The following is a 16,489-nucleotide window of genomic DNA, read 5'->3' as shown; positions in this document are numbered from 1 at the left end:
ATGTTTTTCTGGGGTACTTAGTTCCAAACCACCCTGCTTGCTTATTCATTTGTTACTCTTTGTGAGATTCATCCATGTAGATAAGTATATTTTGACTTTACTCATTTTCATGACTTTATTTCACTGAAGGAAATAATCATTTTCCTGTTGATGGACATTTAGGTTGTTTCCAGTGGTTTTAATTTTACAAATAAAGCTGAAAAGATGTTATTTTTTTTTAAAAAGTACTAAAACAATTGATGATATAAGTTGCAATTTTAAACTATGTTGGGAAGAGAAGCTACAACTATTTTTAGACACTTTACATTTTTGCCCTAATGTTTGGGATCTAAGAATAAATTGCTATTGGGTATTTATTTGATGAATTACCTTTGTTATTTTTCATGACTGACCTTGCTTCTAAACAAAATTTGAAGCACTTTATAATTAAACAGAAACCACCTAAACCAAAATAAAGACAAGTACCATGTTATGCCAGAAAACCTAGACTAATATCTTGTGTTATCTAAATCTAAGGAAATATAGATACCCTACTCCAGAAAATTTATTTTATTTTTTATTTTTTTTCAGAAAATTTATTTTTAATGTAAGTTTAACCTAACTAAAGCAGATAAATTGTCAGATTACGTACCAAATTGACAGTCATCTTAAATTTTGAAAATATTCCTTTTTGTAACCATTAGTTAATAAATCCATAGACTTTAAACTATTAAGGTTTTTTTGTTTGTTTGTTTTTTATATTTATTTTTGAGGTATTGGGGTGGGGATTGGACCCAGGACCTCATTAAGTGGGAAGCTAGCACTTAACCACTGAGCCACATTGGCTCCCTGAGTTGGTTTTTTCATTTCCTTGTTCTTAGGAGGCACTGGGAACTGAACCCAGGACCTCCCATGTGGGAAGCAGGCAGTCAACCACTTGAGTCACATCCCCTCCCCTATTAAGTTTTTAAAACAAGATGTATACCCAGTGGTGAATGGCAGAATAAGATTTTCAGCTAACTACAAATAAAATCAGGTGTAGATAATGAGTTCTGACATTTTTTTTTTAATGTGGTAAAATGATTTCAAAAGCAAACTCAACTGTCTTAGTTTGTATCGTGAAGGAGTTACCTGAAATGAAACTGTTCAATCTCTTTATCAGTGTTAGGACAAATTACTAAGATATCTAGCCCTCTGAAGACTTTACCCTATTTGTAAATTGTAGTTATTGGCCTCTACCCAGATTCAGATGTTAGAGATTAGTCTAAAACTGAGTCCTGATTGAAACAGATTTAGGTAGACTAACTGCTGAACCTTTCCAATTCACATTGCTGTAATCTATTAAATTTCATTGAATGAGACACATGAGGATACTATAATAAAAAGCATTGGTAAAGGGTCCCTAGAGTCAAGGTATATTCTTTGGGCATCATGTTTCTCAGGCCATAGAAGTGCTTATGTAGGTTAAGAAAATGCATGCCAATCTTGTCAAAACTTAGAACTGGTATTCCTGAATAAGGCTGTCCCATCAGGAAATTGAGTGGCCTGTGGCCAGAGAAGGTATTGTTTTTCATTTAAGTTCTCTGTTTTTATGAAAAGGCTCTTTGATTCTCAGAAAGTATTTTTGTTTCAAAGTAATTCAGTTTGAATTCACTCATGCCCAGGAGTCTCCTGAAAAGCCTTTTTAAAACTTTTACAATGTATGTTTTATAGGCATCCTATAACTGATGAATTTTGAAGAGTTTTTCATGACATCACTTGTAATCATCTGAGCTTTGTTTCCAAAGTTCACATGGTTCTATCAATGGAACCTAAAATTAATGACATTTTATTTATGGTAGCTTTATCTTTCACTAATAAATCTTTCTTAGTACTTCTAAGAAACAAATACATAGCTGTCAATTTGGGGTGAGGGGATTCAGCTTCAAAGGCATTTGTGTTTATAAGCTTTCTTGCAGTTTAGTTATGCTGCCATCAGGTGGTAGTAATATGTCATATCCATGTGGCTCCACAAGTGGCAGTCTTACAGTCACCATTTTATCCCACAAAGACTTATAACAATGAATACATAGATTTTTATATGAAAATTAAAATAGCGTGGTATATTTGCTTAGCCTCAGAGCTAAAGATACTTTGAACAGAATTTTAAAAACAGATACAAATTATAAGATTCATTTGGGCTTTTCTCCCCCTCAGTTCTTATTTATCTTTTTTTTTTTTTTTTAGCTATATTTGAAGGATTTCATCTTTAAAGTAGTAATACAAGTGCCTTATAAAAATTTAGAAAATATAGAATGGTTAGAAAAATCACCTAATTTCATCACCCCAAAATAATTCCTTTTAGTACTTTATTTCATTTCCTTCCAGTCTTTTTTTTCTAATTTTAAAAAATCTGGCCATATCTTTTATTTCTACGTAAGTTTTATCCCTCCTAGCATATTTTTAATAATGCTTTTTATTATAGAAGTTGTAGATATGCAGAAAACTCATCCAGAAAACAGAGTTCCTATATACCTCCTATACACACACAGTTTTCCCTATTATTAACACTTTGCAGTAGTATGGTACCTTTGTTTCGACTGATGAAAGAATAGTCTGATAATTGTAATTTTAACTATAATCCATAGTTTACATTACAGTTCACTGTGTTGTGCAGTCCTATGATGTTTGTTTTAAATTTTTAATCCTAGTAACATGTATACAATCTAAAATTTGTACTTTTAACCACAAAAATATTGTATGATCTTACTGATATAATAATTAGATTAAGAAAATTCAGTCAGGTACAGATTACCAGGTCTGGGGAGGGAGTAAGGACTAGGGAGTTAATGCTTAATTGGTACAGAATTTCTCTTTTATGTGATAGAAGAGATTTGGTAATGGATGGTAGTAATGGTAGCACAACATATGAATATATAATTAATACCAGTCCCTTTTTTATAAGCATTTTTGGGTATGTTTTTGTTTGTTTGGAATGGAGTCAGGTGGTAGGAAAAATGTACTCAACTGTCATAAAGTTGTATATATTTTAAAATTACAAGCTCTTTGTAGCTGTTTTATGACTTTTTAATATTCCATTGATTCAAGTTTTCCATAATTTATATAGTCATTCATCTATTAGTAGATAATGTCCATTTCTGGTCTTCACAGTCATCAGGAGTATTTTATTTCTGCCTTCCATCTACTACCTATCAAGAGGGCCATTATTGCATTGAATCTCTGCTTGGTTTTTTTCTTAACACAAAAGAATTACAGATTTATTTCTGAGTGGTTAGGTGTTTTGTATTTCCTCTATTGCATGTCTTACTGCCAGAAAATTTGAACTTTCAGTTTTCAGTTACGAATGAAAACATTTAGTCTGTTATTATTTGAATATTATGTGAATGTTTTATAATTTTGTAACTTGTATGCTTAAAGCAGATAATATACAGGTTCTACATATAGGCATTTTAGGCCCTGTGATGTTGTAAGATAGCACCACTACCTATTGCCTACCAATATCATTTTTTCTTTTTCTTTTTGTAGCATAGAACATTGCATTAAAGAAATACAGTCAGAAATTAACAAACGGTGTCCAGAAGTACAGCTACAAACAACAACTGACTGCTTCGAATGGCTTAATAACTATAGTTATAATACATCTAAGTCACCTACCATTCCTCATGGAGATTTGATAAAATTCCTCAAAACACTGGTAAAAAAAAAAAAAAGAAACGTTGCCTTATAGTAGAGAGGGTGGATTAACGGGGAATACAACTCATTCAACTTCTATATGTAAATATTTATTTTAATGAACATATTAGCATGTCATATCTAAGGGTTTGTATTTACTTTCTTTTGTTCCTATATCACCAGTAGAATTCAGTGAATTATTTATATTTATTTTTACTGATTTTTATCAATTAAATGAAGTTTTATAAAAGTGGAACTTAACTATTATAATCCCTAAGTGATATGTGGAGTGATGTATCACAAAAATGATGTACGCCATGTTAATACCACAAACTGTTGATTGATGAACTTGCACAATTTTTAAAAAGTTTCTACCTTTATCTTCAGTAAATGCCATCAGGATTCCCAAAGCTCAACGCTTTTTTTTAGGATAATATTTTTACTCAAGGCTATCATAGTACTATTGTAATGCTCACTCAGCTTTACATGTTATGTTGCATGCATAATTATATATATATTCCACATGTTCAACAAAATGACTAATCATTTACACAGGATAAATGTAAAAATGAGACAATTTGCAATTAAAGAAATTATAAATAATTTTATATTTATAAATCTGAATTTCACACTTAAAACAATCTTGGATTCACATCTTTCTCTACTCCAAATACCCTGTATAATATCCATAATTATCTGTCAGACAAGTTCGTTTTTATTATAGTGTGCATCCCCTCATCTACTCATTTTCTTTGTGCTCATTATTAAGCCTTATTCCCCATCAGTTTTTTTCTAGTAAGTAGCCTTTCTACTATTCCCTGCCTTCCCATTCTGCAGTCATACCTATGCTTTTCAATCAAGGTAACCATTTATACAAGACCATGGTTAATTGATGGGGAATTATTATATTGGTCATTTTTTGATACTGACTACTCTCTATTTTAGAGAAGATTTTGTAACCTCCATAACATTTTTTATTTTATTACTTCTATATCCAAGTGGCTAGCTTGCAAAAACAGTTTTCCAGAGAAATGGCACAATTGTTAGACAGCAGTTATTCTGTAGTTATATAGATATGGTTTTAATTTAATTTAGAGAAAAAAGGCACTGTTTTTGTCTAAACATCAAACATTGATGATGGCAGATGTGGAAAATATCTTGAGGTTGTAGATGGCTTAGGATGACAGAATCAGATGAAAATAGTTTTTGGCTGTTGTTATTATTACAGATGTCTTGTTAATGTTTACAAAGTAATAAAAGGAAGGGAAAAGAAGACTGTGTGCCCTGAAGCTGTATTCTTTTAAGAAAATCCTTTCACCCATTATCTCCTGAGGGTGGAACCTTCAAGAATAAATATGGATATAGTTACTCCTTTAATTTCTATTAAGAACTGTGTGTATTGAATTCCATTAATATTGATGAAATAATGCTTTCTTATTTAATGAAAAGCAAAAGCTTTTAATTATCTTGTAATCTGTCACACTTAAGTTATTCTGTATTCACTGTGGGCAAAGGCCATCTTAGTTTTGCTCAAATTCATTAGATGAATAGGTTTATTCCATTTCTAGATTTTTCTACATAATTGATCATATTATTTTGAGGAAGGAACCACATTAATAAAATAGATCCAGTTTAAAATGACCTTATTACCAATTTTTTACCTGCTAAAGGGGTCTATCTTGATGGCATCTTTCATACATTTTTTTTTCCATAGAAAAATTTTAATCTATTCATTATCTGGCTATTTAAATAATAAACAGAGATTCTCATTATGGTGATTATATTGAAGTCATTTTCAAAATTTAAACAATCATGCTAAATATATGTTTTATACCTTTGTAATCTATTATTCTTTGCTTGATCAAATATTTACAATTATCGACCAATTTAAGAAACCCAAGGCTGATAAATTGCTTCATAGAATTTACCATAATGCTAACCTGTCCTGGACCCTATGTAAGGACATTTCTTTACAAGAAGTGCTGGAAAAACTAAATAAAGGGAGGAGGGAGAGAAAGAAGGAGAGAAATAAGCAACAGAAAGATCTCCTGCACTTTGTGGCACTCTAGAAAGAACATGGACTAGGACAATGAAACCAGGGATCAGTTTTGGTCCTGTTCTTTATTGTTTAGTGATTTTTGGAAAGTATTTAAGTACACTGGGTTTTAGTGTTCTTACCTGTAAATTCAGGATATAAATGTCTGTGCCACAGAACTTTCATTATGCATAAAGCAGATAATATATAGAAAAGTGCTTTTGATATAATAAAACACTATATCATTATGGGTATTATTATTTATTACAGATAGAGCATTAAATTATACATTGCAGTGCTTAGAATTCCTGAAATTTAAGCGTTCATAATTCTGAACATATATAATGCCTATGCTTTGTCAGTAAGAAATTGCAAAGCCAGTCTCATTTTATGTTTCTTGAACCTTTTTCCATTTCTCTTGTAATCAGCTGGTTTCTATTTAGAGAATTTAACTAATTTCAGTATTAGCTGAAATAGACATAATTAGGAAAGTCAGGATATAAAAAGAATGTGTGTATGTAATTCAAAATACAAGAAGAAAGTAATTTTTTTGTCCATTTACTATTCTTAATTACACCACCATGGTTTTCTGTCAGCACAAAAAGTATAAAGAGATAATTTCATATCATTTTGGGGAATGGTTCTGAGATATTTTCCTCCATTTTCAGTGAGTTATTTCTTTAAGGAGAACTGAAATATTCTCAGATTAATTTTCAAAGTTCTCAAGAAGGAATTTAAATGATTGTTAAAAATCTTTAAATGTATTAAATTTTATCTCTTAGGATGTCAGCGATTCGTAACCACTAGGCACATCCTATGTTTTACAGGTCCCTGTTCTGTTCTAGAATGATTTTAAAACATTGCGTGTTCATTTGGGGTTTTATAATAATAGATTTACCCATTCAGGCATGACAATTATTTACCAGTAATTAACTCAGGGCATGATCTTGAGTTTATTTTGTCTTAGAAACAATTTCAATTGATATTTTAGTGTAGGTTTTTATTTAGAATTTTTAAACCGATGCTTTCATATAGCTTAGATTATATAGGGAATGGATAATAATGAGGGCAAAAAGTCCATCTAGAAATGTAATTGTAAAGATAGTTCATCAGCTAGACATTACAAAATTTAACAGATCATGAAGGTGACATTCTAAATTGTCTGAATTGATTAAATTTCAAATGCATAAAACAAACTAACAAAAACCCTGAAGAGCATCAGAGTATTGATTCCAATTGAAATGATTGTTATGAAATTATAAATGACCATAGAAATCATGTGTCCTATTCCTTGTACAGTTGATCACATTTCTAATGTTATAATTTACTTTCATTAGCAAGATTTGTTGAAGAATGAACAAAACCAAGAAGAAATGATTTTCGATTTACTTTGGGACCTCTCCTGCCAGAGCAGCGTTTTATTCCCATCTGCTCTGAGTGGAACATCTTTACATTTCCTCTCTAGGACTTCTCTTCATTCTGTTGAAGATTATTCCTCTATGGATGTGAAGTCTATATGGGATGATATAAGATTGCACCTTCGACGCTTCTTAGTGACCAAACTGCAAAGCCATAATGAAATAAACAATTCAGAGCAGAAAATCTCATTAAAAAATCAGTGCATACAACAACTCTTGTTTCTTTATCCAGAATCAGAAGTTATAATCAAGTACCAAAACATACAGAATAAGCTGTTGGCTAAACTTCTGCAGAACTGCTTTCCTTCTTACAGCAGAGAATCAAATTTAGACCTAATTGTTCATGGATACCAAAGCGCAATGCTTAAGTTATACTCAATGATAAAAGAGGATTTTAACATACTACATGAAATTTTAGCTCCATCCTCTACAATGAAATTCATTAAAGAAACCTACCTGGATACTATTTCAGAAGAAATGACTAAATTTCTTCAAAAATTTTGTGAGCTGCAGTTCAAAGAAAATGCTGTCCGTGTGGTTAAAACAAGCAAGAGCTCCAGCAAGCATAGAGGAGCAGTGCATGCTTTGGGTTAGTGACATTTAAATTTTCTGTTGGGTTTAAGTTCAGTCTTTTGATAGCTTTAATTTTCTAAGACTTTTTCTATTTGGTTAAACCTCATTGCAAGCTTTAAAGTAAATCAGAAAATAAATGTTATGAAATTTTATAGTACATGTTTCTCTTATGCATTCCTTTTTCTGTAAGTATAGTAAAAGTGTTTTTTTCCTTTTAATTATTAAAGATATTGAAAATGCAAGCCAAAATTAGTGCAAATAAGAGGTTTCTTTTTTTTCTTTTGATCACGTATAACCAATAGAAAAGTATTTGGTGAAACTGTTCCAGAAGTATAATTTTTAACCCATTATAGCTTCTAAAGTCCAAGCTTTAATAGGTAAGAAGAGTTGTTGAAAATTTGTTGAAATTACATTATCTAGAATTGGAAGTTTCAAAATTGTAATATTTAGTTCCAATAAGGAACAATTATGAAACAGTAATTATAAAATTCTACATTGTAATTCATTAGGAAAGTATACCATTTTAATTATAGTTCATTTTAAAGGCCCTCTAATATTTTTAAGTCTATATAAATAAAAATTATGTGAAAATTCCTAATTTTATTCAAAAAATAAAGGAAAAAGAAAAAAGAAATTATTGTGATATAATAAACTTCTTCCTATCTTTGTTTTAATTTCCTACCAGGGAAGCAAGAAATCAAGGTTGAAAAAATATATTTATTTTTGAAATTACGGTTAGACATGCTTTCATGTAAAACTCTGAAGTATATTTCTAAAGAGGTTCATAAACTATTGTTGAAGTGTTTGAAAAGTATCATTTGGTGAATTGTTGCTTAACTTTGGGTTATGGTCATTTATTTTAAAATTTCTATCGTTACTATATTTTTACCTCTATTCAGTAATAAAAGGCCAGAGTACCAGATTATTGTGATTAATGAAATTTTAAAATAACTTAATGTTTCCTCTGAAAAATTTTACTTTTCCCAATAAACTGTATCATATCACAGAACAGAGATGTATCAGCCAAGTTTCAATTCTTGCAGATTACAAAGCCAGTTAATTTAGGAACGTAATAATTTTGCCCAAAGCAATTGGACTTTTGTTTGAATTGTAAACACCAAATATTAAATGCATTTTGTGAGTTCACTTGTTTTCTAAAATTTTTATATTCCCTAAAAAAATTCCTGCTTACTTGTAAAGTGTTTTCAATATGAAGGTTTTATATATGCTAAATATAGTTTATAACAGAAGAAAAGATCCATATGGTTGAAAATATGTGTAAGTTGCTATGGAATCGTTAGGGCTGATATTGAGGTGTTTTCCTATTTGTGAGAGAAAACTATGTGTTGACTTTTAACACCAAAATTTGAAACATTTTCCACAAGTCTAGGTGCACTGATCTTTCTCAAGGTTCTTTATCTGAATTTTTGTGTAAACCACTTAAGTAAGCGCTTTCCATATGCCAGGCACTGTACTAAATACACCCCAGTCCTTATATTCCTAATTTTATAAACAAGAAAAATGAGGCTGAAAAAAATTAATTTGCCCAGGCTCAGTTGTGTGTAGTCAGAATTCATATTTAGAGTCAGGATTCATATGCAGGTCTTTTCTGACTCTCAAACCCATGCTTTCACCCACTGTATTACTGGACTTTGTCTCAAAGTATATAGAGTTAAATGCTTTGCCACTTGTTAAAGAAATTTCCAACGGTATTGTGTAAGTGAGCAGCCTGCAAATCAATTCACTTCTGCTCTATTGAGCCCCTACCATGAGGAAGTCATATAGCAGCTACTGTGTTTAGAGTTCTGAGCTAGACATAATGGGGGGAAGCAAGGTTAATGAGCTACTTCTGCAACTGCTACAGGAGAACTCTTAAACTAACTTATCACATCACCAAGTTTTTCACTAATATATTTGACCCGGTATCAAATTTTGCTTTTTAAGGAAATGTACTTTGAGATGAGCAGGCATAATATATGTTCTCATTTGGGTAATATCTAGAATATCTTGAATTGTTTATTATATTACCTTTAAAGTAAGACTGTATCTTGATGCACACTCAGTCTCTGATCCTTTGCCTAAAACTGTAGAAAGGATATTCCTTAAGTAAAAACAGCTGGTATTTATTGCTTCAGATATTGACATGCAGTGTTTCATTTAATCCATCTAACCACCCAGTAAGGTAGGAACCATCATTAACTACATTTTACTGTGAGGAAACTGAGGCATGGAGATGTTAAATAATTTGCTGAAGGTTACAGAATGGAGCCAGGATTTATACTCAGTTCTTTCTTACTCTAGAGCCCTTACTCTATGACTGTGCTTTCCTGCCTAAAAGAGCAGGATGGAAATACCACATTCCATTTAAAAACACTGCTCTGATTCCTCTGTATACTACACAACCGTAGTGTAGTCTGCTTTTTACTCTTCTTTAAAAATTCCCATACCCCTCTTATAAGAAGATTATATAATCCCAATTTTAAGGTATTTTTGCTAATAATTCCTATTTTGTGATCTGTTACTATATGTTAAGCAGGCCTTGCATGTATACCATAGTCTTAAACATGAGCTAATGTCCTATCTATGTGTGCTTATTCCTATCATGTTCTTGGTGAGCTAAGGCAATTTGACCCTATTAAATCTTTAATGGTGTTCAAGTTTTCTATTTAGGTTAAGGGTTGGTTTTTCTTTCCTGAATGATCTATGAATTCTTTATTTAGATATACATATACATTGTGTATAATATAACTTGAGCATCAAAAATAATGATCACTGCTATTTATTATATAAACACTTTATATACACAACTTCTTTTATTCTTCAGAATAGCCCTTCACATTGATCTTATTTTAAATATGAAAACACTAAGGCTCAGAGAAGTAAAATGTTTGCCAAGATTACACACCTAATAAGCTACAGAAAGGGGATTTCTCTGCTTACAATTATTGATGTGCCTCTAATTTCTGTGGCAAAAACTGTGCAAGGCACTGTGATGATTATTATAATTAGCATTAAAATTTTTACCAAACACTTTCACATTTTATTTTTTGATTTTCACATTCCTGTATCCTACTCTCATTCAGTGTTTTTGCTTTTCTTTTTTTATTGACAATGATTCATAGCTGACTCATGATTATGCTTATGGCTTGTTAACCCAGAAAATGACTAAGAACAGTTTTTGTGCTATTTTATTTTACCAGCTGGCCTTTCTGGAGACAGTGTTCACCTGAGCCCCCAGAGTGAATTCTGCCTGCACCATGTGGCTGGGTGTTGATTCAGACTATCCTATATATATATTTAAAATAGGGAGACAATCTCTCTACCTGTTTTCCTGTGATATGGTACCATTTATTTCTATATAATCTTATCCCTAGACTTAAATTCCACTTAGCATTGTTTGGTAACCTTTTTCTCTTTTGTATCCATATGGTTTTGAAAGTTTTATTGCCTTGAGAGCATGCACTGTTTTAGGGTTATAATAAATGTAGAAGTGTAACGGGTATGTTTTGTTACTTGAAGAATGTGATGAAATATTAAGTATTACAGAATCTCTGTAATTTGGTCATCTTTTTTAGCAGGGAGCAATATTACTTTTTAGAGATACTCTTACAGAGTTTCAGAAATAAGAAGTCTTTGGATAATAACTGCTGATTTTGGTAGTCTGTATTATAATTTCTCTAATAATTTTTGAGGAAAATTACCAATTATTTTATAAAAGCCCATGCTACAATATTTTGGTGTTATTTTCTTTTAATTTAGTGTCTAACGACTTAAAAATGATAATAGTTTTTTCAAAACTAGAAATTTGCTGCTAGCAATTTGATTATAACTTGATTTATCATTATCTGGAAAATCAGATCTATATTTATACCGGTACATGCACCATCCAATGGCTTAGGAGAGCCAGTACCACTCTTATATTGTAACATTCTTCTGTATCTATATCTGGAATGGTTAAATGAGCAAATTCATTTTTCTTTTGAATTATATTTCCTCTATTTGAAAAAAACGTCTTGCAGTTTCTATGTGTCTGGAAACAAGGATTGTTGATGTGTAGTAGAGTTCAGTTAAATAAATCCTCTGTATTTCATTGTGAAATGATGGTATTAGAAGATTTCAGTCATCAGGTAAATTTCATGATCCCCTGTATAGCTTATTCTGAATTTTTCCTGGGCCTATTTTTAGCTTGAAAGGGAAAGACTTAAGAGGATATGATACATGTTTTTGAATATTTGGAAGGTTTCTAAAAATCTGCAGTGGATGTGAGGTCCAACCCAGTGACCTCTAAGACCCCCTTTCCTAGCAAAATCCCTTGCAATTTGTTTAAAGAAGATTGGGGGTTTGAGGAGAGGGGAATGGGTGGAGTCCCTCAGGGGATGAAAAGACCCTTCAGGATAAAGAAGACTTCCAAACTAAAGAGAAAGTGGAATTCTTGACCTGGGGGGGGCACAGAAGGCAATTGGAAAGACCAGTCAAAAGTTACCCTACTTTCTCTCCTACTTTTCAAGTAACTATTCCTTCTTCTATATTGTAAAAAGCAGTGATTGAGTTGGTTCTACAGCTGAATGACGATCTCAAGAAAAGGTAAAATCTATCGAGCCCAGTTTAGTGAAAGAAACATTAATGTAAAGAGAGGATTGTTATAGACGTGACAAATGCCCATAGAAAGAGACCACATCTCTACACTCTGTTGTCCCATTTAAGCTCCTGAGACAGATAAAGATTACAATTAGATCTCTAATGACCTCATGCTTGTTGTTTTCTAACCCCACACTAGTACAGCTGGAATTTCAAATAATCCGAAACAGGCAATGAAAGAAAAATTCATAAGAGAAAGTAATATTTTACTGTTAGTGCAAATTCCTTTCAATAAATATTTTCAATTTCTTTTCCCTTACCACTTTTGAAAATACTAATAAATGACATTATTGATTGTGGGTTCTCCACATACACACCATACACACACACACACCCCACTACTTTGTCACAGTTGCTAATTTCTAATGAAATACAGGTACACTCCTTGTTTATAATTACTTTGCTCTCAGAAGGTGATAAGTGCCCCTGACTGGGAGTCAAGCATGCTCGTCCTCCTCTCCCTTGGCCTTGCTTTGTGACCTTAGATAAGTTATTTAACCTCTTTGAGTTATTCTAATCTATAAAACCAAAGGCTTATTCTAGATAATATCTAAGGACCCTTTTACTCTAAACTTTACTTACTTTTGTACTCACAACCAGAGTTTATACATATAATTTGTCATTGCAAGCAGCCATTTATTTCTTCTACTGATGGTATGGATGGCTGAACTATGCATGTGGCATTGGATGCCACAAAATCAGGTACAAAAACCTCCTCTAGATCTTAATCTGTGTTCTTTTCCCCCTAAGTGAAACCTGAAAGTAACAATATGAAAACTGCCCACCTCCTGTGGATGCCTTTTTATTGGAAAGGGAGTTTAAAGAGGAGAGGTGGATGATTGGGCAAAAAGAGGAAGTGGAATCTCTGCATCATGTATGTCTGAAGCTCTTCCTAGTAATTCTGGATTTTGAGTCCCATTCGATCCCACAACTGAGTGGTGGTAGTGTATTGTGTTGTGCTTTTAAATTTTGTTCTATCTTGTTTAACCTAAGAACGTTTTTAATCAGATAACTGAAAATTAAGGTCACAGAAAAGATCTGGAAATGCAATTATTACTTTGTATTGTTGATTGAAAAGAAATCTATATGCCTTTTCTCTTGCATGTATTTAAACCAACCAAGGCAAGAATTTGAGAATGAAAATAAAAGAACCTGGCTTGTATTTTTGCCTAGAGAAGAGCTAGCTCATTTCTGCAATGTCATAGACAATATTTTTTCTCAAAAACTATCTCTGGATCCCTGCAAATCCTTGTATAAGTACAAAATGAAATTCCTAGAATAAGGCCTATAAAGCATTGAAGAGTGATCTTGTCTTAAGTCTCCAGGTAAGAATTTCACAAGCCATATTATAATGTAATAATTACACAGGTTAGGATTTTTAAAATAACTTTAGTATAATTTTTCTGCTTGTAAACAGAGTCAAAAATGATGGCTAGGATTTTGGCATCAATGATCCTAAAGTTTTTTCTACTGCCAGTTCTGTACTTCCAAGAATGGCTTATTAAGGGACTTTTTGAGGCATCTCCTAAATATGCTAGGAAGGCCATATGCTCAGCAGAGAGAAAGGGACTCATTCTCAACCCCTTTCCCCACCCCACCTTCTTCTTCTTTTTTTTTTATGCCAGCAGTGTATTTACTATTTGGTCTGATGCGTTTTGTTCTGTTGAGCCCTAAAGTAGAAATCTGCAAGGTTTTCCATTGGAGTTAGGGTAAAAATTAGAGCTATTTGTTTTTATTTTATCCTTTATAAAGGAAGCAGGATTGAACAAATTCTTCATGCCATTTAAAATGGCATTTTCTCAGTTAAAAGTCATTCCCAGGCATTCTGATTCTTGAGTGTTGATAAAGCACAAATAGCTTAGGGTCTATGTTTTTTCAGGAAATACTTGCATAAAGCATATAGTTTTCAAGGATTGGGGGATTGCTATTCAGAACATGAATTCAGTAGGGTTGCAAATTTTGCTAATATTTTCCATTTGATCATCTTTATTTGCCTTATCTTCATATTCCCTTAATATCAATTTACAACTCCATAGAGTCAGTTGTGTATAATAGATACTATATTTAGGTGCTTTTAATTTGCTATGTAACATGCTAAACACTTTGAGCATTAATATACCACTTGATCCTTTCAACATCCCTAAAAATTTGGGTATTAATATCTGTGTTGTAGAGGTACAAAAACTGAGATTTGGAGACATTAAGTAGCTTTCCTAAAGTCCCACTGCTAGGGAACAGCTGTGCTGGGATTCAAACCCATTTCTGAATTATGGCAAAGCTTATGTTTAATACTGCAATGTACTATCTTGCTAAATGAATTAATTTGCTAAATGAATTAATTTATAAAATAAAGAATCCTTTTATAATTTGGACTGGTAATGCCCAGGATTAACCAATTTTTTTATCCTAATTTTTTGGATTTTCTGGGACTGCAAAATACTTATATTTATTTCCCTACTTTTAAAATTAAAGAAACATGAATACTGGAAGGTACTATACTAATAATAGAATGAATAGCCACACTAGATTTTCTATTTGGAAAAGACTTGGAAAGAAAAAAAATATGCAACACTTTATGTATTAAGACATGAAAAGAAAATAATGTTAATATTTTGACTTAATATAAACAGTTTTCATAGTCCCTCAGAATTATAATATTTATATTCACATAAATACATAACAAGGTTGTGGCTTAATAATAAAATCTTGCAAAGGTGATTTAAGGATAATTCCTTAATTTTTAAAAAGTATTTAGATGGAGAATCTCATTTTATTCCTAGAGATTTAAACTTTTTTTTTTTTTACCAGAGTTAAAGTGAAAGTAATTCCAATTACTGGAATTCCAATTATTGTCAGATTTGAAACCCATTTTTACCATTAATGAATAACAGTACTATTAGTTAGCATCGTGTATTCAAGGTGCTTCCACACTTCTTGTTTGTTGACTTAAATTTACTGCATCACCACCCAGAAATTAGGCAGTGCAACAATTTTAGTTCCTGTTTTATTGGTAAAAAAGACTAAAGCCTTTTGGCTGATTAGCTGCTGTTAAAAGAGAGTCATCTTCCCACTTTACCTCAATGTCCCCTAAAAAATTAAATGAAAAGTCTGACACAAGTTTTTTCTTCTTTCAGGATTAGAGTTTTGTTTTCGTTTCTTCCTACTAAATGTTGTATTATCTGTGAAAATTATTTAATTTAAAACTATGAGAAAAATGAGGCTGTGTGTATGTGTGTGGTAAAAGGGTTATGTTGTGCACTTGGGTAGATGTGTAATATTATATCTGTGTGTGCATATCTTTATCCATCAAAAATATATTTTCTACTTCAAGGACTCTATTTTTCTGACCTTAGTTTATTCTCCATTAAATGTTTTGAGGCCTCTGATCATTGCTTTAATGACCCAAGAGCAATAAAGATGTAAAGTATATTTGGTGGTGGGAAAGAATATATATATGCAGTTTAATTTTAGTAGTATTTTTGCTTCCATATAGAACAATTAGCAAACACTAAATTGCCCTCAATTATCTACTTCCTCCCTCAGAATACCTGTGTGTTCTTCCTAAGGGTAGAAAGACTGTCACTTGCTAGGTCCTTTAATTATGACATTCAAATACAAAGAATGGAAGATAAAATGACTCACTATTTTGTTTCTCATGAAGCGTCATAGGCCAGTGTGAGACTGATAATACTCTATTAACCCTTCAATAACATTTTTAAAAACTGAAAAACTTTAAAACTTGGTTAAAATACTGATATTTTTAAAACCTCACGTATTGACTTTGAAAGGAAATTGTCTATTTAAACTATATATGTAAGTAACATGTTAAGATCAGAAGGAAAATCATTGAAAAAATAATTGAAAAGAAAAAAGTAAAATTAATTTGCAAATGTTTCTATGTTGAGCAAAGAATGTGGATGAGAAATGTGTATGAGTTGTCCCAAGCCAGAAATTTGTATTCTATAGAAAGTTACTAAGTAATTATTGCAACAAAACGTTCCTGACCTCTGATTTCCCTTTCTGTTAAAGTTGTTTATATTATTGTGTATATTGATTTATGACCATAATAATGAAGTTAAGTGCTTAGTTCTGTTGTTTTATATAAAGATGTTTACAGGTCAGGAGTCCCTAAATTCTAGTTTAACATCTGTTAAGAGTATTTTTCCTCAATATA

At 31.7% G+C, this 16,489-nt stretch overlaps 1 protein-coding gene across 9 annotated transcripts in view; it reads left to right on the top strand.

The window, feature by feature from the left end:
• KIAA0825 (KIAA0825 ortholog) overlaps nucleotides 1–16,489 on the top strand; it is a 447,444-nt gene that overhangs the window by 78,619 nt on the left and 352,336 nt on the right. For 8 of the 9 annotated variants that reach the window (XM_058276267.2, XM_058276254.2, XM_058276256.2 and 5 more), the window contains 2 exons: nucleotides 3,505–3,673; nucleotides 7,024–7,693. In XM_058276267.2, the coding sequence (XP_058132250.1) occupies nucleotides 3,505–3,673; nucleotides 7,024–7,693 (839 nt within the window). The remainder of the gene's footprint in view (nucleotides 1–3,504; nucleotides 3,674–7,023; nucleotides 7,694–16,489) is intronic. The other variant, XM_071209013.1, reaches the window with a different exon arrangement.

Source organism: Dasypus novemcinctus, chromosome 2 (assembly GCF_030445035.2).
Source record: "Dasypus novemcinctus isolate mDasNov1 chromosome 2, mDasNov1.1.hap2, whole genome shotgun sequence".
NCBI classification, from domain to species: Eukaryota; Metazoa; Chordata; class Mammalia; order Cingulata; family Dasypodidae; genus Dasypus; species Dasypus novemcinctus.
Note: the sequence above shows the minus strand (reverse complement) of the source record. Positions and strands in the feature narration are given on the sequence as shown.